The sequence below is a fragment of the Larus michahellis genome, chromosome 3 (genome assembly GCF_964199755.1).
Source record: "Larus michahellis chromosome 3, bLarMic1.1, whole genome shotgun sequence".
Taxonomy (NCBI): domain Eukaryota; kingdom Metazoa; phylum Chordata; class Aves; order Charadriiformes; family Laridae; genus Larus; species Larus michahellis.
This window is the reverse complement of record NC_133898.1, coordinates 53938030-53962006: the sequence shown is the minus strand read 5'-3', so window position 1 is coordinate 53962006 and position 23977 is coordinate 53938030. Positions and strand designations below refer to the sequence as shown.

At 36.5% G+C, this 23977-nt stretch overlaps 1 protein-coding gene across 27 annotated transcripts in view; it reads left to right on the top strand.

Moving 5' to 3' along the window:
* The window catches only part of AFDN (afadin, adherens junction formation factor), a 129485-nt gene that overhangs the window by 30914 nt on the left and 74594 nt on the right, over positions 1-23977 (top strand). For 16 of the 27 annotated variants that reach the window (XM_074580223.1, XM_074580234.1, XM_074580243.1 and 13 more), the window contains exons 2-9: positions 6879-7074; positions 8679-8794; positions 10323-10486; positions 11769-11929; positions 12940-13097; positions 18897-19008; positions 19424-19591; positions 20989-21033. In XM_074580223.1, coding sequence (XP_074436324.1) covers positions 6879-7074; positions 8679-8794; positions 10323-10486; positions 11769-11929; positions 12940-13097; positions 18897-19008; positions 19424-19591; positions 20989-21033 — 1120 coding nt within the window. The remainder of the gene's footprint in view (positions 1-6878; positions 7075-8678; positions 8795-10322; positions 10487-11768; positions 11930-12939; positions 13098-18896; positions 19009-19423; positions 19592-20988; positions 21034-23977) is intronic. The other 11 variants (XM_074580236.1, XM_074580227.1, XM_074580233.1 and 8 more) reach the window with 3 other exon arrangements.

Below are 23977 nucleotides of genomic sequence, written 5' to 3'. Positions count from 1 at the left end.
GTCATTTAGTTATGCTCGTTGTGTTGTGGATTATTGATAATTCTCCCTAATAGAAAACTCAGCTGTTGGTCCTGCTTCTGTGAACATTACAGTGTATGTAAATTGTTGTGGCAGAATGAGTCATTCTGTAGTGGAAAGCCTTTGTTGATCCAGGTGTCAAAAGTTTGGAAGAGGAAATAAAGCTGATGAAAATTATTTTTATAGGAGCTGTTTTTTCATCTGTATTGTTCTTCCTCTGTTCTCTTGGAACCATTTAGGGTATTCTTTCATTAATCTTGAAGCTGTGCTTGTTAAAGGTATCTGAAAAACTGTAGCTTAGCAAGAACACTGCCTTTCTCTACTACATGGAAAACAGTTTGTAACAGTTAACGGGATTGATTTATTATTATTTTTTTAAGACTGTTTGGAATTCCTTTTTAATAGTTGGCTGTAGTGTCTGTATATGAACATATTAGCTATCCTTTAGTTTCAAGTTGAGAAATCACTCCTGGGAATGTATGCTAGAAACTTGACCCTCATGTAATTTCAGTGTTTACTCCCCTAGTGATTTAATATGGTTGGGTTTTAAAATCTTGTAGGAATTCTTTTTTTAATATTCATATACTCATTAGAATTGCTCGGATTTGTTGCATACTTATGGCTTTTGGAGTGGCAAAGGAAGCAATTCCATTTTAGTCTGTAGACTGACAAGGGGTCAGATACAAAGGCATTACGTGAATGTTTCAGAATATCTTGCAGTGATAATAGTATTGTTATGCTGACCTGTTAGATCAATGTTGTGACCTGAATTCGTTTGAAAGAAACTTGTATTTGCTTTAATTCCAATTGTTGCATTGTGAATTGGGGTTTTTTTTGTGATTTATATTCTATTAGCAAAACTCCTGAGCGACAAGTACATGCACCTGAATAATAATCACAGCTTGCTTAGGAGTTAGTGTTCTGTAGGTTTTTTGCTCATGGAATTTGAATGGGGAAGGAAGAAAGACGTGACATTCTTAATGCTGTTTTTTGGTATTTTCTAGATGCAGTCATGCAGAATGCTGCTTGCAAGGCAAACAGTGTTATCAATGCAGCTGAAAGAGATCAAAGATAGACTCTTGGAGGGGTTACAGATGAGGATTTCTGAAGGGAAACTTGTATATTCTCTGCTGCTCAAGAGATTGAATAGTTTACAAAATGGATAGTGCTTAATTATTGAATGCTTAATTATTGAAGTCCGTATTGCTTTGTGATTGATATTGGTGGGATAGTAGTTTAAAAGCCTACAAGTATTCTTTGCTTGGCCTGTGGGAATAGTGATCCTGATCTTCTCATTCATCGCTGGGCCCTACTTACTGGGATAATAGTCCCTCGTTACCTCCTCTGACACTTTAAAGGAGGGGTTTCCTTTCTCATACGTGAGCATGGCTGTGGATTACTGCTCCTGGATATTACTGCTTTGTTTGTAGCAGCCTCTCTGTTTGATTCTTCAGGAAGTCCAGGTTTCCCTGCTGCAAATCCCGTTGTGTCACGTTGCAGACTTTTTCCATACCTCACCTACAGCACATTCTTTTTATTTCTTTCTGCTTGTTTTTCATATTCCTTCTTGACTATGTTCTCCTTGTGTAAAAAGAATGGGATGATTGGAAGAAAAAAGAGCTATTTTTCTGTGGGGATTTTCAAATAAACAAAGTATTAAATACCTCGGTCTTCCATAACTGTTAACACTTTTTATGAGTGTATGTAACCAGCCTCTGTAATCGGAGGTGGAAGCTTGAGATGCTTTTCTCTGCCTCACTTACTTGTTTGCATTTCTGTATAACATAACTTCAAATGAATGATTATCTGGATGATTGCTGATCACTGCTTTAAAGCAGAAATATCTATTTGATAGTAAGTGACTGGGAGCTAGATTTGAAGATCAAACAACCTGTTTTGAGAAACAGGAATCACTTTGCTGAAGCTTCCCTGAAAACTTTGATGATGACTGATTTGAAAACTTGTATGTCACATCTTCAGTTTTAAATGTGACTTAAGTGATCTGTGAGACTCTGTTATGTATTAAAGTTTGTTTGCTTCCTGTTTTTGTAGTGCTCTTTTTCAGTTGTTGATGGTCTGAGGTCATCAAGGAGGATGTCAGAGGAGAGGGTGATAGCACTGAGCACACAGATGTTTTCTAAGAATGTTTCATCAAAGCTTTCCACAAGATTTTGTAGAATTCTGAAGTCTTTTGCTATTGTAAAAGCTGTTGTTTCAAGTGTGCGGTTCTGATACTTCAGTGTGTCTGTATTTTCTTTAGAAAAAGACATGCTTTTGAAACATTTAACCTGTTGGTTTTGAAGCAGTTACTGACAGTTGTTGACTTTATGCAAAATGTCGTAACTAAGTAGTTGAAGCGCATTTATAATTTCTTTTTCATGCCTAATGAGGTGATACAACTTCCTTTTGTTTGTAAAACCGAGAAACAATGGTTAACTGGCAGATTTTTATTATGTAAGTTGGAACCTTCTTTTGAGTTGGACATACTTTTGGAAACCACTGTAAATTCTTCTGTTAGTGATAAAAAAGAATAGTTAGGCTTTGTACTTAAAGAAAATGTTATTTATGATTTGAAAGGCTTAAAAAGAGCTGACTTTTGCTAGGTGCTTTAAAAAAATATATTTTGCAGTCTAGATGATCAGAATTAAAATTTCGTGAAAATTGACTGTACTTGTGTAGCGGAAGTCTGTTCTGTATCCTTATGTTCCTTCCTAAGGAGCCATGGACTTGCACAGTAGATACATAAAATACCTAAAGTGATTAGATGAGAAAGCTAAAATTGCTTATGATGCATATAAACTCCTGAGAGGAATTTAAAAGAGCTTTCATACGCTTATGTAATTAGGCAGTTTTGAAATGCAGAAAACATTTTGACTTCTTTTTGGTAATTTATAAATGGCAGTTCTTATCTTTAGAGGAAGATGGTTTTAAGAGAGTTGTAAATGTTTTGGGGAGATTTCTCCACTCAGAAGTGTATGTTAGGGAACATGAACAGATAATATTTGCATATCTATTTGACTGAAGGCAAGTGACTTTTATTCTTTAGCCTCTTCTCTTGACACAAGTCCATGGTATAAACTGCAGTGAACCTACCTGACAGACTTGACAAAGAAATTCAGAAGTGAGCGAGTTTGAGGATGAAACGTACCTCTCAAAAATAAAGGCAGAGTTAGAGTGGAGAGTGGAAATTTGCGTGAAGACTACCTTGTTGTCTTGATGTGGGTGGTGGCTTCGGTCTCTGTGTGTGGCTTCTTACTGATCTGCTAAGGACATGGCCAGAAAGTTAAATGTGTCTTGAACTGGATGGAAAAAAAAATATATATATAGACACACACACATCTCATGTATAATAATGATGAAGAAGGTGGGGGATCGTTGTGGGGTTTTGGGTTTGGGTTGGTTTTTTTTCCTTTTTCTCCTACTTTCCTAAGTTTTTGAAATGTAAAACTACTGACTTCTGTGTCACTGAACACTTTTATTTAAATATTGTAATTCTCTAGCAATGCCCAAAGGAACAGTTTGGAACTTACTCCAAAAAACCATTAAATTAACTAGAGTTTTACACTGGGAAGCGGCAGAGCATTGGGATGCAGTTGTGCAGTCTATCTTTTTTTTTTCTTTTTTCTTTTTTTCAAATGGAAAACTTTGGAAAATTAAGGAGGGGGTGGGGGCATGGGCTATGGGGACACAGCATGAGAAGCTGCCATAGAGGAGGACAGTGGGAAATGGACAGATAGTGGTTACTGCATTTGGTTGTTTTCGCATCCAGATTGTCAAAGAGATGAAACAAAACTCAAGTGACAATTCTTCAGAGGAATACATTACTTTATTTTCTAAAAGGAAAACAAAGCTGGCTTTATACGAACGTCGTATCTTGAGTATTCACAGTGGAGTTCTGTCACATTTATGCTTTGTTAGTGTCTGGAAGTAGAAATAAGTTTTATCAATAAAACTTTAAATAATAATAATAATCCCCTGGAAGTTTAGAGAGCTTCTTGAACAGTTTTCTAGATCTTTTCTGAATGGATCTGCGTTGCACTTTGCTCTTGAATCTCTGCTAGTACTGCTATGTTGTTGTAGAGAACGCATAAAATCTATAGGATTAAAAGTATGGCCAACGGACAGTGGAGTGTGTTCTCAGTAAAGTAATCTCATCTCCTTAACAAAAATAAAGAAATCAACTGGAACTCTATCTGTGTGTAGAATCTCATGTAATATTTAACTCCTGAAGAGAGATTTGCAGTGTGCTCATCATCTCTCTCAATTCTTTCTTCAGCAGAATAGCTTCGCCTTGAGATGGTGATAGGGGAAACCTTGTGTAAATGTAAAAAAATGATACAAATGCGATATGATTATGGTTTGTGACGCTTCTACAGAAAGCTCATGTGTTGTCTTTTGCAACCACCAAACAAGTGGATCACAACCCTGAGTTTGTTATAAAAATAGTCATGGCTGTTTGAAGCAGCATGGTTAAGGAGTATTTACAGAAGAGGCAACCCTTTAAATTGGTCCAGAAGAGCGTGTGGGATGTGGCTCACAATGCTGATAATCATTTTTCTTTCAGGAACTGCAAAATTTTCCAACTCGATTGGAAATACAACATAGCTGCACTAGGGAAGCTTGTTAAAGCTAAAAGAGGCAAGTAGTAGCAAAGTACTTACCACCTGCCGAGAATTAAAGATGCCATGCTGGAGGTACAGACCAAAAGCATGCCAGCTATCAAGGGAAGTGTGAAAGGGAGCTGGCACGGCTGAACATCAGGCAAAGATAGTTATTAGAAAGCTGAAGTAGTATCCCAATTAGGAAAATTGTAAGGCAAGTAGAATATAAAAGTATAAGATAGAACAAAAGAATTTGATTAGTAAATTTTGAAAAGTCTTTAATAATAACAATCTTTCAGCACATTAGTAGTAGCAAACCTACCACAAGCCATAGGGCCATGAGATGATCACTTTATAAAAGAAACTTTCAGAAGGTAAGGCGATAGCAGAAAAACCTTTGCTTTGCACCTGTGCTCATTGTTGAAAATCTTGGAAAGGTTGCCCTGCCGAGAACCTTTTCTGGGTAACTCCTCAGAGGAACTCTCTCTCAAATCAACATTTGTTAACAATTTAGAGAACAAATGGACAACATGAAAGCAAGTTGCTAGAACCAGACAATGTTAATCCAATCACTCTATAGAAAGTGAGCAATGAAGTAATTGTACTAACCGGTATGTAATGACTCCTTTAGCTAGACACCTTTAGGTTGTTGGATATAAATGCAGTGTGAGGCCAATATTAGGAGGATGTTTACTCAGGATGTTGTCTGTGCTGATTAGAAACTACAGTAACGTACAGAGTTCATGGACACGTGGTAATTGTAATAGATGGTGGAAAAGTCAACAGAGATTTGTGAAAAGAAGTTGTGCCTTAAACCTTTTGGAGCTCAAGTTATTTGGAGCTCCTGCTGGAATTAGCAAGAATACATGTAAAGATTTGCTGTGGTAGGTGGGATTTCCAGAAGTCATTCAGTAGCCTTCTGCATGAGAAGGGTAAGTCCTTGTATGGATAATTAGTTAATAATTAAAGATAGATAACGGGAGACAAGAAATGAAGTGGATAGGATGCTTTTCAGGGGTGAATAGTAGCTGTTACAAAAATATTCAGGGTAGAAGAATTGAGACCCACCTTTGAATAATGCAGTGAAATCCAGAGTGGATGAGGAGGTGGCAGTTAAGCTGAAGTGAGGCATGTGGAACCTGTAACTCCTTGCAGGAAGGAACACTAGTGTGGGATTACAATAGACAGTTCTGTGGGAGCACCAGTTTAGGCTCAGAAAGATTAACTCTATAAATTGTTAGGATAACAAGAGAGAATAAAACAAAATCAGCCATTGTCTAGGTCCATGGTACGTTTTCATGTGACTGCTGTATTGGCACAGGCTTGGGAGCATCCTGAGAAGAACAGTGCTTGCTTCTGTGTATTTCTAGCTGACTGAAACGTTTGTCTTAGTGTAGGTTATAACACTTGGCGTGGTTTTTTTTTCTGTATGATAGAGTACCTTCAATAAATATCTCATGTTTTTTGCTGTTCAAAGAAATGTCGTGATGTGTTTTGTGTGATCAGATGTAGCACTGGAAAGGGCTGTGCTTAGCATGAAATCTGCCACTACACTCGACACCTAAGGGTATATCTATTTCAAAGCCTCTGAAAAGTGAAGATGGGTGCAATGATTATTAAACTTCAGAGTAAACTTGGCAATGTCAACTAGGGCACTTGAATCTTCTTGATTCCCCATGAGTGCTGGGATTTATGCAAGGGGCAAGAGTCAGCCAGGTGGAGACCGCTGGGGAACTAAAATTTGAGTTTGACGTCAGTGATCAGAGCAGTAACGGAGTAGTATGAGCAGCCAGTACCCTCCTGCAGTTTGGTAGGCTGGAGTGGAGGACAGGACTCCAATGGCTAAGGAAAATATTTGAGGATGTGAATTTACAATAGTTTGAACACACCAATATTGCAGCTATTGTGTAGCCACCTGGTTAACAGTTGCAGTCCCTTTCTTCCCTCCCTTTCACATTGTGTTGGTACTGGAGCTTTTCTTCCCTCCCAGAGTGTTTAGGGAGCTGTACCAAAGACTAACCTTTCTGAAAATATGAAATATATTAATTAGTAATTAATTTCTTTTTACAGAACATCCTTTTTTTTCAAGTTTGTGGTGTCCTAGTTAGTACATTCTGCTGTCATCAAAATTTCGAAAACCAGTGTGATATTTCAATAGCTTCTAGTTTATAATATATTTGTAACTAATAAATAATGAAAGAACTATGAACCGCATAACTGTTAGCCAACACTAAGATGTGTATTTTTATTTCTTTACAGGATCTGGAGTTTCATGGAGTAATGAGATTCTACTTTCAAGATAAAGCAGCTGGAAATTTCGCAACAAAATGTATCCGTGTCTCTAGTACTGCCACAACTCAAGATGTGATAGAAACTCTTGCAGAGAAGTTTCGACCAGACATGCGAATGTTATCATCCCCTAAATACTCACTTTATGAGGTGCATGTCAGCGGAGGTTAGTATTTATTCACAAAGTCTTTCCTGCATCCATACCACCTTCCTATCCACCCCCAGCCAAAATATCTTTAGGTTTGCCTCCAGCTTCTGAACCACATAAGACTTCATGTTTTTGTTCCTAAGTAATTGTTACGTGGGAGAGTGGTATTTGAAAATGTCAGTAGATGTATCAGGCCTGCAGTTTATGTACATAAAGTTTTGATTATGATCTTTTAAATGCTGTACTTGACCTCCTGTTAATTTGTTGGCATTTGTGAGAGAGTTGCTATTTTTTGGACTGATAGGTAAAGACTAAATGTATAATGGGAGAATATGAGTGTTTAATTGGAGCACTTAGAGAGTACATCCTTGGTTCTGTGATGTTGTGGGCCTTTGATAGGTAGCCTTATAATGCATGTTCCTTTACTGCTAAATTGGGGGACATTCAACATATTATTGTTTGAAGCCACTGTGTTTCATAAACAGATCCTTTCATGTTACCTGTGAAGAACCAAGATATCTAAATAGCCTTTTGATGCTGCTAGCATTTATGTCTCCCCAGTAGAAAGTTTCAAGTTGGAAGGTGGTAGTGTGTGTGCTGGTGGTGGACACAGGAATGGGAGAAACTCGCTTTTTGTCGTGCTTTTTCTTTTTTTGTACTTCAGAAGCCTACACAAGTGGATTAGCTACCTTAAATTCTGCTTTTGAAAGACTGAAAATAATTTTATTGCAGATAGAGAATGGAAATTTCTTGGGATATGTGTCACTTTTCATGGCCTATGAATGATGACTTGATGTAAATTATATGGGATTAAGGAAAAGTGTATGTGCCATCATTAATTTAAGCAATGAATAGGATGTGTTTTTTCTACTTTAGTGTTCTTTAAAAATCTGTTAGCACTGTACCTGGAGTCAAAATGAAATTGTTTCCTTTGCAGAGCAAGTTCCTGCCTTTTAAAACATGGCAATAGGAGTGTTTCTCATTAAATAAAATATAACTGCAAAGACATCATTGTCTTGCTATGCATAAGTACTGTCTCCTCCTTCTAGATGGATGACCAAATGGCAAAACTTGTTTAATTTTTTTAACCACTCAGATTTTTTTCATATATTTAAAATAGATATAATACACTGAATACACTAAATGAAATTTTTGCTAGCATGTGCATAGTGGATTTTTTTTTTTATTTTATTTCATAATCTGGTTTATTTTTCTGCAGTCTTGGGCCATAATGAGACTGGTTAAATTTAAAATAACAAAATGAGTATTTGGAAGTCTCATGAAGTTATAAAGTTTGAAACAGTAAAAGTGTAGATGTAACTTCTCCTCCTGAGTGATAATCTTGTGTTCCTAGACTTCAGTTCTGGGAAAGGATGTACGCAAGACTATTTTATGTGGACTGTTATCTTATGTAGATAGAGGGAATGCATTTAGACTTGTTGCTGGAAAGGGGACATATATTTCTACCTCCCAAGGCTTTCTGTCCCTATACTTAACAGGGAAATATGAACTTACGTATACTGTTCAGCAAACCTTTTGTTTTCTTAAGAGCATAACTTGTTTCTAAATATCTTTACTCTTGAGGTGCCAAGTAACTGTTACTGCTTTTCATTTTTTTGAAGAAGAAAGAAGATTAGATGTAGATGAGAAGCCTCTTGTTGTACAATTAAACTGGAACAAAGATGATCGAGAGGGAAGATTTGTTCTCAAAAATGAAAATGATACACTTCCTCCAAAGGTGCGTCTTTAAGAAGGAGTATGCTAGTGGTAACAGCAGTTTTGAAATGTGTGGGACTTCATACAGCAAAACATAATTTCTTCTTTTCTAATTCCTGAAAACAACTGCTGATAATGACCTTTGATATCTGCAGCAAGACTTTTTAAATACTTAAAATGTATCTTTGCAACACAGCTTTTTTGTGATCTTTCAGATGGTTTGTGATGCTTTGATCTGTGAAGCTGTCTAGTACTGCAGCATGTAATGCCCAGAGAACTTAGAGCTTGCTTTGTTCTAATATGATGAATTAAACATTTCCTCAAATAGTATGATGCCAAACACCTAGGAGGTGATCCCACCTCTTGCAGAGCCTCTAAAAGGGGATGCCAGAGGGAGTTAAATAACTAAAAATTGTTACCTCCCTAGGTAACATTCAGTTTCTTAACAGAACTGATGGGAGCCTATTTCCTTTTGGGGAGGTGGTGGTGTTTTGATTTTTTTTTGTTTTTTTTTTCCTTTTAAATGCAAAATTTTTCCTTCGAAATGCTCACATGTGAACATCAGCTGTACAAAAGCTTTTTTTTATATTAGTCATTTAAACATTAAATTAGATCAGACTTTGGCTTCTGAAGTCATATAATTATGTGTATGATATCTATCTGATGCTTATAGCTATGGAAAACATGCTGTTCAGTGTGAGCTATCTTCAGACAAGAGCACTATATTTCTTTTCCTCTTTGAATTAGAGCTTGTTAATTTTAAAGGTGCTTTGTCTATAGGTACATGAGCTACTCTTACACTACACTTTTGACTACAGGATACATCCATTTTAGAGGTGGGGAGGGAAAATTAATGTTTTGCACTACGTCTACCAGACTTGCTGTTCCTATTCATTGAATGAAGCAATCTTCAATCTTCCTTCTCTGTGTTCTTCACTTCCTGATAGAAGCAGAGAGACCTGTATCTTCTTTTTCTCGTCTTCTGTTATTTTCTCTACAGAAGGCAAATGTGCCTAGGATTACAGGTATCTTGTGTATGCAAGGAGCAGGAACTGGAGAAGAGAACGCTGGAAGGACAACTCTGAAAAATACACCATAGGGGAAATGTCCTCTATAATATTTTTCCTTGTGCAGTTTATTCTTATCAGATGCTGCAACACAGTTGTCTTGAAAAGAGATTAAGTGCGGTGTTGTTTTGTGAAGTATTTTTACTGGGAGGCAGAAATTTGTTTTGCAGCCTTCGGTTAATCTCTGAGGCCAAGTAAATAGAAGGCATTATTCAAGTAAAATTCTGCAGTTTCTTCATTTTCTGGAGTATGAGGTGCTCGTTCAGTTCATACCTGCTTTGGAATATGAAATTATTTTTGCCCTCCGTGTTATTCCAGAGAGTATTAGTCCCACCCTTGTGTAATGCAGTATTATTGCTTAAAATATTGTTTTTGTGTTAGTGATACTATGTCTTAATCAGATTTGTCTGGAAAGTTAAAACCAATACTAAGTTTTCATTGGACTAAAACTGATGGAAGTTGTTTTAAACTTATTTCTTTCAGAAGGCTCAGAGTAATGGCCCTGAAAAACAAGAAAAAGAGGGAGTAATTCAGAATTTCAAACGAACTCTCTCAAAAAAAGAAAAAAAAGAAAAAAAGAGGCGTGAAAAAGAGGCATTGCGACAAGCATCAGATAAAGATGATAGACTTCTTCATGGGGATGATATGTAAGTGTTTTAAAGTTCAACCAGTTCATATAACCTACATCTTACTTTAAAGCATCCCCCTCTCTAACAAATAAGTTGTTGTTTCTTTCAAAAGTAAGTAGTTGACATGGGTGCAATATCATCATGAACGAGTATGTGATGGCAATTTCTGTGTTGGTTTTTGGGGGGGTTTTTTGCCACATTTTGCCACAAGGTTTGGTTTTTAAACCATGAAATAAGCTTTTTTTCCACCTCCTTGTACAGAAATTGACACATGCTTGGTGACATGGAGTTTCTGCACTATGTTTATTCTTGAGCATTTACTCTAGAGTGGGTTTATTTCTCTTCCCTATGTTTGATTATTCTGTCTTTTGCCAGAAAAAATAGTATGTGTAGGTGTTTGCATTTGACTTACCTGACTATCAGTTTGTTTTTCTCTGAGATGTATTTTGGTAGCCAGTCTCCTCCCATATCTGCTGCATCTTAGTCATTGAGACAGGGCAGGACATACATTAATCCTTGTACAGAAAACTGGAGCACAGGAATCAGGCATGAATAACTGAATGTAGAACTCGAAAGCTGAGAAAGGTCTACATTAAATTAAACTTAGTCTCTGTACCAGATTCTGTAGGTTTCATGTGTAATACCTGAGAAAAAAAATCATTAATGGTGGATTTTTAACATACCCAGAAAGAAAATTAATGATGAAAATGTAATAATTGATAACAGATTCTCAGAGATTAAATAAATTGACTGGTTAACATAGAATAGAGCTTGATTTTATGTTGTGTTATGTTATGTTTGAGTTCATGATTGTTTTTCAGATGTGTACCCACTCTTCATGGTTATGTTTGCAATGCTCTTCAAACGTCAGCGTGATCTTTCCAGTATTCTGTGCTTGATCTTAATTTTTTTTAAATTAAAATAGAATTGTATTTGGGTGCATTAGCCAAAGCATGAGCTGCAACTCTGCTTCCATATGATTTGCAACACTGTAAATCAGAATAAAGTTGGGGGTGTAATGTAAAGTTTCCTAAATGCCTGCCTTCCCCTCCACCCCCCTGCCCCGAAGAGACCATCAATACTTAAATTGGTCGTTATCTGTTTCAGGTGAGCATGAATATATGAACAGCGTTAATCCTAGCAAAAGTGAAGTTCATGTAGAAACCATTTTGCAATAACTTAATTGATCTCCTACATGTATGGACTCTAGTTGCCTTTTATCCTTTATGAAGTGGTGAGGATATATGTATTTTAAGCTATTAATGTCAATTTTTTCTCTTTATTTAAACTAACTTGGCAGTGAGAATTCTCGCCTTGCAGCTGAGGTTTACAAAGATATGCCTGAGACCAGCTTCACTCGCACAATATCCAATCCCGAGGTGGTTATGAAACGGCGGCGACAGCAAAAACTAGAGAAGAGAATGCAGGAATTTCGTAGTTCTGATGGCAGACCAGACTCAGGTACTTGGATTTCTTCTGGTTAAGTTGTAAACAGTAAACTGCTCACTGAGAGAGTATTTTTATGGCCAGCAACTCTTATAAATTTGACTTAACCTCTGCTTTCTCCAGCATTTTCTGTTCTTCATGGCTAATTTATCTATGATGTAACTGAATGAAGGATTTGTAGAGGTCAAATTCCACAGGAGCGCGTTCTGTGACAAGTGAGAGTCAAAGCTTTCGGTGATGCGCAAATTGATGAGAGAGAAAATGCTCATTGATCTTGCTAATGGTCCTAAACTGGGGAAGAAGGAAGGACAGAATTAGACTTATTAAGCTGAGAAACTGAGGAAGTCTTCTGAAATACATGTCATTCATTTTACTAAGAACAAGCTGAATGACCTGAATGTAAAAGTGCAATCAGTAGCACAAATACAAGATGGCAAGGAGTGATTGTTCAGGTCTGCACAAAGGGTTCTGGTAGATCTTGTGAATATCAGCAATCAAGTATTTCAGATTCTTGGGGGTGGGGATAAAGATCATAGTGGTTGTATAAACATCAGTGTTAAATGAACGAATGAAGCAATGTTAGTACTAATAAAACCTTAAATGATGTGTTCCGTCCACAGAAGAGTAGTGAAGGAGTAGTTCAGAGGTGTAGAAAACATCACCTGAGGGAAATCCTAAATCTGCTTTTTAAAGAGAGGGACGCAAACTTGCCGCCAAGTTGGAAATGGTCAGTTTTTCATCCAGTCGTTGTCACCGTTTCATTTTAACTCCAGTTAATATTAAGAATGGTGACATACTGAGGAAAATACTTGCTTAGAGAAATTAGGAAAGCATCACTGGAGGTTTCTGCCAGTGGCGGAGACAAATTTATTTCAGGGATGTTATGTAACTTTTCTTGTATTAGTGGATTGACTAAATGATTTCTGAAGGGGTTCGTTCTTACATTCTGTTAGAAATACAATGAATGGCTGAATGGCTGTCTTTTTATTCTCTGGTAGCGTTGTTAATTAAATTTTGTTTCCAAGGTGGGACACTGAGAATTTATGCAGACAGTTTAAAACCAAATATACCGTACAAGACAATCCTGCTGTCCACTACGGATACTGCAGACTTTGCAGTTATTGAAGCACTGGAAAAATATGGCCTGGAGAAGGAAAATCCCAAGGATTATTGTATTGCTCGTGTAAGTGAAGTTACTAAGTCACAATCTTCTCATGCTTCGTACTTTATTTTGTTCCTCGTAGTAAACTTTAAAACTAAATGGAAAGACTCTGATAGTTCTGTGACTTGACGTTTTAACAACTAACAGCCTTGGGAATTCTGAAGTTGTTTGTCAGATTTTTTTGTTTTTAAGACCTAAATCTTCCAATCTTACTAAGTTACTACTTGCTACATAGATAAACATTAATGATGGAAGTAATGTATTCCCGTATTTGGCACTGCGGTTTTATACCACTAAGTGGGCTTATGGTTCTCAGATGTACAAACTAATAGTTAATGCTGTGGATACCTAAATATGCCTTTCAGTGGTAGGTCACCCTATTACACATCAGAAAAGTTTAGACATTTAAGTGAAACTTACGCTTGCTTTCAGAATGTAATTATTTTAGGAGTTCTAAATGAATTATATAGAATTGCTGTTTCTTAGAGGTATGGCTTTATCAAAAAGTCCCATGGGCAGTACAGAATAAAAGTTACAAGTGTGTGTTGGTATCAGCTTTCGAAAGAGAATAGTGAGATTTGAGAACATATAATCCTTTTATTGCATTTCTGGCTATTATTTGTCTATAAACTTAGATTTATTGCTCCTTAAAACAATGAAAGAAAGGGAAAAATGTTTGTGTCTCATCATATTGTGCTCTCTTCCCCTGCCCTTTCTCTGGTGCTTAAAGTGCCACCGGAAAACAGTAAGAAAGTTTACATTATTTGCTATTCCCTGTACTTTCTAGCTGCTCTAAAAGCTGTAGATAGAGCTTTGGTCTTAAAATTGCTTTCTGATTTGTTTTTTAGGATATCTTTGAGTAAACTTAGTGTCTACTTCTGCTGTGCTTACAGCCTCTAGTGGTATAATTATCTGGGAATTGACATGTTGCTCTAATTTTATTCTAATTAGTAATAAGGAAACTGTATGGTGGTAGTGCTTTTGTAGTTTTGTAACAGTGAACTAATCTCAGTTTTTATTGTTTCAGCAGTTTTGTCTTAGTTCTAAATGTGGTTCTGGTCATTTTATCTTTGTTTTCAGTAACCTGAAGTTGGGGTCACAACTGTGAAAGTTAATTTTACTTAAATTCAGTAAAATTTTACATAGGTTTTTATTATGGAGGGGGATAATGTAAATAATAGCAGTTATTAAATGGCACGGCATATTAAAAATTGATTCTCAGTTTTAGCTGAGAAGTATTTTCTACATGTAGTCTTAATTATGACAATTATCTTCATAATGTGGGTTCTATAAATTAAATTAATGATTCCCAGTCATTGATCTTACTAAACAGGCTACTGACTTGACATGCTCATTTTTCTGCTTGTTTGAGAGAATTGCGGGCTACAGCAGAGGTATTGTGACTGAATTTGGAAGATAGTTTTGCATCAGTTTGTTTAGTTCAGAGTTAGAGGGTATTGTGATTTATTATGAAATATTTGTATTTTAGGGAATTTATTGAATTGATTGCATACTTACCAGGAAAACTATTGCAAGTCACGGTTGTGGTGGTGGTGGTGTTCCCTCTCACCTTCCCTGTTCTCTGATCATGTGTGGAGATGTTTAATGTAGAAAATAGTCTGAAGAATGTTGCTTTGATCTTGGGAAAGATTAATGAAGTCTTTTCTGTGAAGCAAATTGATTTAAATTATTTTTCTGGAAAGCACTTCTGGAAAATATTTTGCCTTTTCTGAGCAACACATATTCTTGATATAGTAAGTTTCTATACTGACATAAATTGTATGTTTATGTTTACATTTGAAATGTGCGAGTAGGCTAATAGCAGATCTAATTGGCTAATTAGCATTGGCTAATAGCAGATCTTTTTGAAACCTTTAATTTTAGAGGACCTTACTGTTTTGCTCACCATAAGTCGTTGTAGTTGGCTAAAATCTACTTGGCCTTTCTCAGTGCCTCTGCTGATACAGTGCTTGGGTTTTAAATATGATAATCCTTCCTTTATTAAAAAAGTTGAGTATTTTTAACCTAACTGTAAAATGTAGTTTTTTGCGAAATATTTTATGAAGTTGCTTTCCTTGCTTGAAACATTAAAATATCCTAGCTTTAGCTTGGTGCATCTTTCATCTCTGCTTGCTTTTTTGGAAAGTTACAAATACAGTGCCAAATAGGAGTACCAATGACCATGACACCTTTACACTGAAGTCTTATAGGTATTCTGTACCTCTAGAGGGGCTTTTGCCCCTGTTCTTCCACAGTGTTCTGTGGAACACAAATGTATCTTGCACATGTTCCTATTCTTTACTTTTTGTTGGGTTTAAAACAGTGTACAGTGAAATATATAACTTGAGTTTTCTATTGGTTAGGATTTTCAAATATTTTGTCTCTTTGGCTGGTAGGTGAAGTGTCTTCAAAGAAGACTTAAGCAGTTGACATTTACTTTATTATTAGATGGATTTTAAGTTACATGACAAGACCTTTATAAGGCTGCATAAGTATGTGTAATAAAGTTCACTCACTTCTGAAGTTTCTGTTGAAACACGAATGTTGTATGAATTTTTCTTAACACTTAGCATTGACAACTTTTATTGTAAATGGCAGTTTCCTGTTAGCTGCTTGCTTTCATATCCTGGTTTGTGTGCATCAGGCTGTACCTTTGTGCCCACTTTTAAAGTGCTTTTCTATGTAGTCAAGTAAATACAAGTTTGTTCCAATATACGTTTTGTTTGTTTCAGTTTGCTTGGTTTGAGTTTCCCCGAATAACATGGGGTTCACTGCACTTCTCTCAAGATGTCAAATTAATTAGACAGTCTTCCCAGCTACCTGTGCATATTCACTTAGGGCATAAGACTTGAGGCATGCAGCAAACCAGTTAACTCTTTAAAAGTAGAATCTTGATTAGACTTTTTTTTTTTAGCATGCTGTTATTTTTCACTTGAGGATAAGGCATAAATAACTTTTTATAATGTCAAGCAAAAACATGTAGTTCATGGTGATTAGGTTTTGGGTTTTTTTTTTTTTTTGTTTGTTTGTTTTTTAAAGAAGCAGACATTACAGACATGAGGCTTAAAATACTTTTTAGCAAGTTCCAGTGTTTTTGGTTGTTTTTTTTCAGTGGCATGTGTAGAGCCTGTGTTCCCAACTTGTAAGGAAAATCGAGGATTAATTAATTTGAATAAGCAGATATATTAAAACCATACAGTAGATATGAGTTTTCTAATTAAAAAACATTAACATGACAGAAAAGCTTATTGAAGAGCTGTTATAGCGTGGTTTTTTTTGTGTGTGTGAAACTTTTGTTAAGGATAGATCTGACAGCTTTATCTGTGGCCCCTCTCCCGGGGGTGTAAGTATTTGAGTATTATCTTCTTGTTTATCCCAGCACATGCCTTGGAATTTAAGTCCTAAGTTGCTATGGACTTCACTTCAATTTCTTAGCTTGTATTTCCTGCATGTTTCACTGCATTTTAAATTAATAAATATAGATTGGAATGACTTTATGATAATTCGTATATGCTCATGACTGCAATTGTGAGGAAGCAGAGTATATTCTTCCTCATTATCTGTAATGAGTTTGTTTTAGTTCGTAGGTTGCCAGCTGACAACCTGCTTCTGAGACTTGTGACCTTAAGCTGGTTTTACCCTTCTCCATTTCCTCTGCTGTTGCAGAAATCAGGGAACTGTCTGTGCCCGATCTCAGCAGTCTGTATGGATTCAAATTCATGAAAGGATATTTAACTGCATCTTCTATTTTTCAAAATGAAAGCAGCCAGTCTGGCCCAAACCACGTCAACCCATGAACCAAACCCCAATCATAACACAAACTTATTCCCGTGTTTTTCCGTTATTCTAAAATGTGAGAATTTCAGCTTTGTGGCTGACATTGAGGCAGCATTTGCCTAAAACAGAGATGTTTTCTAAAACGTCTTCATCACAATTAAAAGTCTCTTGGCCTGCATAAGCTCAGGTGTGGTGTTTTGTCTTTACGCAGATTAGGTCACACACTTTTTTTAAGTGAGGTATGTCTGAGTTATCGGCTCACGCTTCCTGAGGAGGAGCAGCAACTGTCTGGGAGGACAAGGCATTCAGTGCATTTCTAACCCCTCTTTTCTGACTTGTCTAGTTTACCTTTGCTGCTGTTCAGCCCAATGACAAGTACAGATGCTTATCCAAGTTCCAAGGCAGAAGTAATAACAGGGTCAAGTAGTAGCCCCTATGTATTTATATCTCATCTGTCCTCTAACTTCACTGCGTTTGGGTTTTCTTTGGTTTGCTTCCCAGTCCAGTGTTGGTCAGCCCCTGGTATGCATGTAGTTCTTGTAACTAGTTACCTTCTGTCTCCAGGGCTTTCAAATTTAAAAATTGTTGCTTGTTGAATAAGGCTTGAAACACAGTGTTACTTTAATTAGCTAATCAAAATTAGGTATGGGTATAATTGATTGTAAAAGCCAAGATGTGAAATAGGAAAGAGTGGTTTGACAGGATAAGATTAGAGTGTAGATGTGTTTCTGTTTCCCTTTGGTTTATACATTTTAATGTTTTCCTTGTTTTATAATATCTTGTCTATTTGAAAATCTCATTAAAGATAATTTAATTAGTCCTATGTTTAGCCAGGTTTTGCATAGAAAATGTTTTAGGGAAAGACCAATGACTCGATTACATACTTCTGATCTTAAATGTACTTCTTTCCTGCTTGGAAGAAGATGAAAGGACGTTTGAGGTGGATCTGTGAGAACTTAGTTAATGCTGAAGAGGAGGCGACAAATAAGAGTGGAAAGCCTCTTGAGGGCTGCAGCGTGGTAGGGTGCAGTAGCCAACAGCTGCGTTACTTCAGAAGGTGTTACCTGGGTCATAGTTCAGAGATGGGAATAATCTTGAGTAGTTTGTTTAAAATAGAGTTGTCTGTGAATTTAAATAACGTTGTTAGGATCACAAAAGAGGGAGCAAAATGTATATTTATTTTCTCTTTTTAATTTAATTCCATTTTGAAAGATCTGTCTTTAACTTAGAGGGTACTCGTGCCCTGTAATACTGCCTGTCATTGCTTTTTATGCTTGATTGCTGTGGGGAGCGGTAATGCAAATGTGCGTGAAATCACAGGTTGTGTCTCCTCTAGACTCAGAACTCATGAATCAAGGTTTCCCCCTTTCTCTCTACCTTGTAAGCATACAGCTGGGTAAAAGGTACAAGCAGTCTGTGTTTCTGTTCCCAAAGTATACTTGGTTTTGGTACTTCCTTAAAGCTATACAGCATGAAGCAATTGTGTGAAATGCTCCAGTCGTGCCCTTAGTCTCCGGGTAGACCAGGTAAAGGTTGGGTAAGACAAGGACAGGAGGCTTCATGACATTCTCTTTGCCAGCTCGTCTTGCCATTTCTAAAGATACTTACATGTTGCGTTAGTGGAATGGCATTAGCAAAATGAAAGGCTGATTCCAGTGTGTGAGATAATAAAAGGAAATATCATGTTTATTTTTTACTATCACCTCCACAGATTTTATTTTTTTCTTCCCCTTGACTGTTGAGGAATTGGAATAATTTTGTTTACTGGAGGATTGTCTTGTCTCCCTTAAGTGTAACTTGCTTTCCTTTGCTTTTTAAATGTATCTGGTGTTTTGGGAAGCGTGATTTAACTGTAACAAGAGGCAAGAGAAGAGAGTTAGAAAAAGTCTTGGAAAGCAAAATGCATGTCAAGTTAGTGAATTCTTTTGCTTTATCTCTTGTTATAAACAAACAAACAAAAAAGAAATCAGAGGATAAACCTCTGAATCATATGTTCTAATTGTACACTAACAGCTCAGAAAACTGATAATCGTTCTTTTCTAGGTCATGCTGCCTCCTGGTGCTCAGCACTCTGATGATAAAGGTGCTAAAGAAACTATTCTTGATGATGATGAGTGTCCACTGCAGATATTCAGGGAGTGGCCTAGTGATAAAGGTATGTCTAAAAAGCTTTAAGAGGTTTTTGTCCTTTGGGTGCTGTAAGCCATGGTGTGGACCCCCTGTAAAGTAAGAAATTGGAATATATATTTTAAGTGTTTGGTTTTCAGGCACTTTTAATACCAGATGCTTTTAGAGTTATTTACTATTTCATTCAGCACTGTTTATAGTAATGCATCTTTCGACAGTAGAAGTGTTTTACATTCTATCCTGAAGTTTCTAAATTATCCACTATGGAAAAGTATGCTATTAATCTTTTCAATAATTTTAACTTAAAAATAACTATGTAAAGAAGTATCAGGAACTTAGTAAGCTGAAAGTAATCCTATGGAATGCTCACAAATTAATAGATGTTGGATGCATGCTTGTTCACGGATAGTGAGACTCAAAGAATGTATAATATTGTGTTCTAGGAATACTAGTCTTTCAGTTAAAAAGGCGGCCTCCTGATTATGTCCCAAAGAAATCCAAGAAAATAACTGATGGAAAGCCATTAAAGGGGAAGGAAAGAGTTGACGGGTCTGGCTATGGCTCTTGCCTTCCTCCTGAGAAACTACCATACCTGGTAGAACTAAGCCCAGGTAAGAATTCTGGTTATCTAATAATCTGAATTACATTATTACATAATCATTTAGATTTTCCAAAAATAAGACTTTCATTGGAAGCACAAGAAACTCTGTTGGCAGTGTAAGTGAATGCCACATCAATTGTTCTTCTGATGTCGGATTCTTAACTGGGGCTATCTAGGGATAGAGCTGCATATTGCTACAATATCGAAATTTTAGTAGCAAATGTTTGGAGTTAAAAAAAAAAACAGGGGAGAAATGACTGATGAAGACTTTGTCTCTCTTACCATGGTTTCAAGTACGAATTTTTAAGTGGTTCAAAATGAAAAAAATCCTTCAATCTTTAATTTCCTTTGGATTTTGAGGTTTAAAACTTGGTAAGTTGTCAAATAGTTGAAGCCATTGCCTTGTAATTTGGGGGAATGACCAGAAAAGCACTGCCTAAATCTGGTTTGTTTTACATTCAGAAGTGTGCTGTAGCATACCTGGTAAGATATATTTGGCAGCACCATACATGAAAACTACATTTTTAGAAGGACAAGAACATGAATTTTTAAATCGAACTTACTTGCTAAACATTTTTCATCTTATATGGAAACTTCAAATAACTAGCAAGGCTGGGTTTTATTTTGGCATCATTGCAACTCTCCGGGCTGCATTGTAATTGAAAATTAATTTTATGATCTAGGAACAGCCAGGGGAGCTTTGTTGTTGGTAGCACAACAACTGATAAAACACGTGTAACTTCTACTCTTAATTTCTGTTGTTTTCACATTTAACGATTTAGATCTGTACTTTCATTTTTGGTGATTTAGTTATTTGCAGCTCAAAAAAAAAAAAAGCCAGGTGAAATTAGCAGTACACAGAGTATATTAAGCGTATTTTATATGGTGTTCTATATGCTGCAGTTTGATTTGCATATTAATATTTTGGGTTCTTTCGATAGTACTTTTGATTTCTTGTGCTCTAAACTCCAACTCTTCGTGGAGCCTCCTTGCTTTAGTATTAAAGCGTTGTGCTTGGGCAGTGGAGCAAGACATCCATTAACTGAGAGAGGAAAAACAATCTGAAATGCCACAGGTGGCAACGCAGTTTACTAAGCCTTTGCACATTGCCTGTGGGCCTGACCTATTGTTCATGTTTTTCTTCTAACAGCTTGTTGTCGCTTTTCTAAACAATAAGGATTGTTTCATTCAGTAGCTTTGTAGTACTGATGTCTTTATATTCTATGCGGTTTCTAAAGTTGAAAGAATTTAATACACTTCATCCTTACAAACTGAATAAATGTTGTCTGGCTACAGTTTCACCCTTTCCTGTCTTTTCTTTTCCTGCCTCTTCCGCATGTTCTGCATGGTATCTGTTCTGCTGGTGCTGCCTTCACCTGGGTCCTCTGCATGTGTTTCTAACCCCAGGGAGAAGGAATCACTTTGCCTACTACAATTATCACGCTTACGAAGGTAACGCTATATTTAATACTGTTCTCTCATTAGTCACTAAAAACATTGCTAGCTGTAAATCTTTTGTTTCTTTTTGATAAATGAAAGGCTCATCTTGCTTATCTTCCTTTTTTTTCCAAGGGACTACTTCTGTGAAGTAGTTAATGTCTTGTCAGCTGCCATTTAATTATTCTATCTGTGAACAAACATCAAACAGATCGTGAACATGCTATTATCTGAAGAGTTTAACCTTCCAGCTAAGGTTAACAACTAAATTTCATAGTGTTGTGGTAGGAAAAAAAAAACCAAAACACAAAAACGTTCCTTGATCAATCTACTTGCAGAGTTCATTGTTAAAAAGTGAATTGGGTAAATGGCATGGACTTAATTTTGTCTTTCAATGTTTGACTGCATTGATACAGTGGATGAAATCCATGATGATTTTTATGTGAAATAGTGTTTCACTGGTAAAGTGACCTCACTTTCAGCTCTTCGGTATTTGTGCTGGCCTGGTTTGTGTTGTTTCTAACATTAACAGTGTACGTCAAAGAGATTTATCCACATTGTTCAGTTTTATCTGTAGCATTTGACATTGATAACCAAATCTGCAAATTATTATGGATCTTTGATTCTCTTTAGAGTTCGGAGTAATATGCAGGTATGTCCTGATTTGGCCAAATAGACAAGAATACAAAGCCACTTTCTCCTTCATTGTGAAATGTCTACCAAAATACTTTTTCCTTTTCTTAGTTTTCTAGCATCTGCTCCTCATTTTATTTTCTAGACTGCTGCAAAAGTACTATATGTCTGTTGATGTTGCTCACCCTTTCATGGCTGTGGAGTACAATACTGGGGTTTAAAGAACTCTGTCCAAACGTATGCCTGCAGTGCTCAACTCTTTGATGACTTCAGACTTCCATTTCATTAACATCATTATTCCAGCAAGCAGAGAAGTTCCATAGAGTGTGCTGAACTAATAAGCATAGACAAGCTCTGCAGAAACACCTGAGTAGAAAGGTTGAGATTTAGTTGCATTTCGCTGGAAAACAAATATTACAATTTCTTAGATCTTTATCTCAGAGTGCGAAAAAGAGCTCTTATTAGTCTAGAGTCCAGTCTGTCTCTTTGGAACAATGCATTTCAGGATACTTGTATTTATTATAGAAATAACTCCTGTAGAAGTGTCCTTCTGTCAAAACATTTGCTGTTTATATTCTTGCAGAAGAACCTGGCAGACTTCAGTTTCATGCCTTGTGCAATTGCACAGATTCAGTAAGTTTGCACTTCTCCACAGCTGCTGACGTTGCTGGTTGTATGACTGTTTTATAGACTGAAGATCAGATTCTGCACAGTACGGTAGAGGATGCACTTCAGTAGCTTGTGGCTGTAAATGTGGCAGTCAGTAATTGTCTTCGAAGTCATGTAAATGAACCAATAAACAGAGATGAATCTGACAGTAAAAGAAATTGACTGGGTAGACTGAAGTGAGACAAAGCAGCACTTTGAGTATCTGATACTGCCTATGTTATCTGTGAATATCGCTGCTGATGAGTTCAGGGATGTTATTGACTCCAGTTGTTCAATCATAATATTTAAAGACTGAGAGAAATGACAAAAAGCCTTTTTTTTTTAGCATGTGAGCCTCTGAGACTTATCCTGCAAGCCCGAAATAAAAACGATAAAGGATTAAAAAAAAAAAAAAGCAAAACCTTTTCTCCCTGCCTAATCATGAAAAAGCAACACGGAGCTGTAGAGTTTACAGCAATGGGAGATGCTGGGAACATGCAGGTATGTTCCTGGCATAAAGAAGGCACAAAGAAGAATTACAGGAGGGTGGAGAAGCTTGAAAGCCTTGGCCAGCACAGTTTCCCTACCCAGCCTTCTTTCTGAGAACAGAACTGCAGTATGGTGTGTAGTAACACATACACGTTAGTCTGAAGGAGCTTTGTTGTCTGCCACATTCCTCACTGAATCTTCCTGTAACCAGAACGTTTACTGTTGGCTCCTTCTGCTGGAAGAGCACATCTTGTCTGAAATTTAGTAGCAGAATTATGTCCTGAATTCGACATGATATTTCAAATCTGCCCAGCCAATCTCTTAAACTTCTTACTCTCTAAATTCTTAGCACTCCAGAAGTTGTGCAGGAAATCTGTTGCTTTAATATAACTTAATTTTTAAGTCGATAGGTGCAGTCCCTTGTGTGGATGTTTCTGTTCAACTTTGGGGCTTACTTGTTTTCTATGATCTTATCTTCATCATTTGGTTTAGTCTGTTTTTAAATCGATACTATTTCCCAGCATTGTTTCAAGCACTGGATTAGCAAAATCAATTGAAACTGTCATCTCCAAAGTGGTTTAGGGTTCACATTTTAGTGGCAAATGAATTTAAAATGTAAATCCATGAAGGGAGGCCTGTCTTGTCTTTTTCTGTTGATCAAAAATGTACATTTGTATTATGAATCACTGAGTTGATGTGCTTACAGTGACTGTTCACTTCTGTTCACTGCACAGTTTTTTTTAACACTGCTATTTGAAGTATGAATGTAACTGTATAAACCCAGTCATGAAATCTATTTGTATTGCATCCTTAGCATGGAAAGTGATAGAAAGCCACAGTTTTCACACGTTTTACATATACAATTTCACTAGTGACTATAGGTGAATAGTAATATACTGTGCATCTTTTTACTCTACATTGTGTGTTTTATAGCAGTTTTTATGCTACATTTACACGCTTTTGTGTTTTTGAAAAAATCTTTTTTTCTAAATCAGTTTCCTGCCTGGTCTTTGGTGATAGGGTCTGCTTTCCCATTGAGGGTTACTTCTTGAAATACAAGTTTTCAGTCTGCAATAGGCAGTATACATAGATGTATATGTATCTTTGTATGTGTACTTCTATCATGGGGGAAATTAGCTTGTGAAATTTACTTCAAATGCAGATTGTACCAAGTCTATTTGAACCCTCG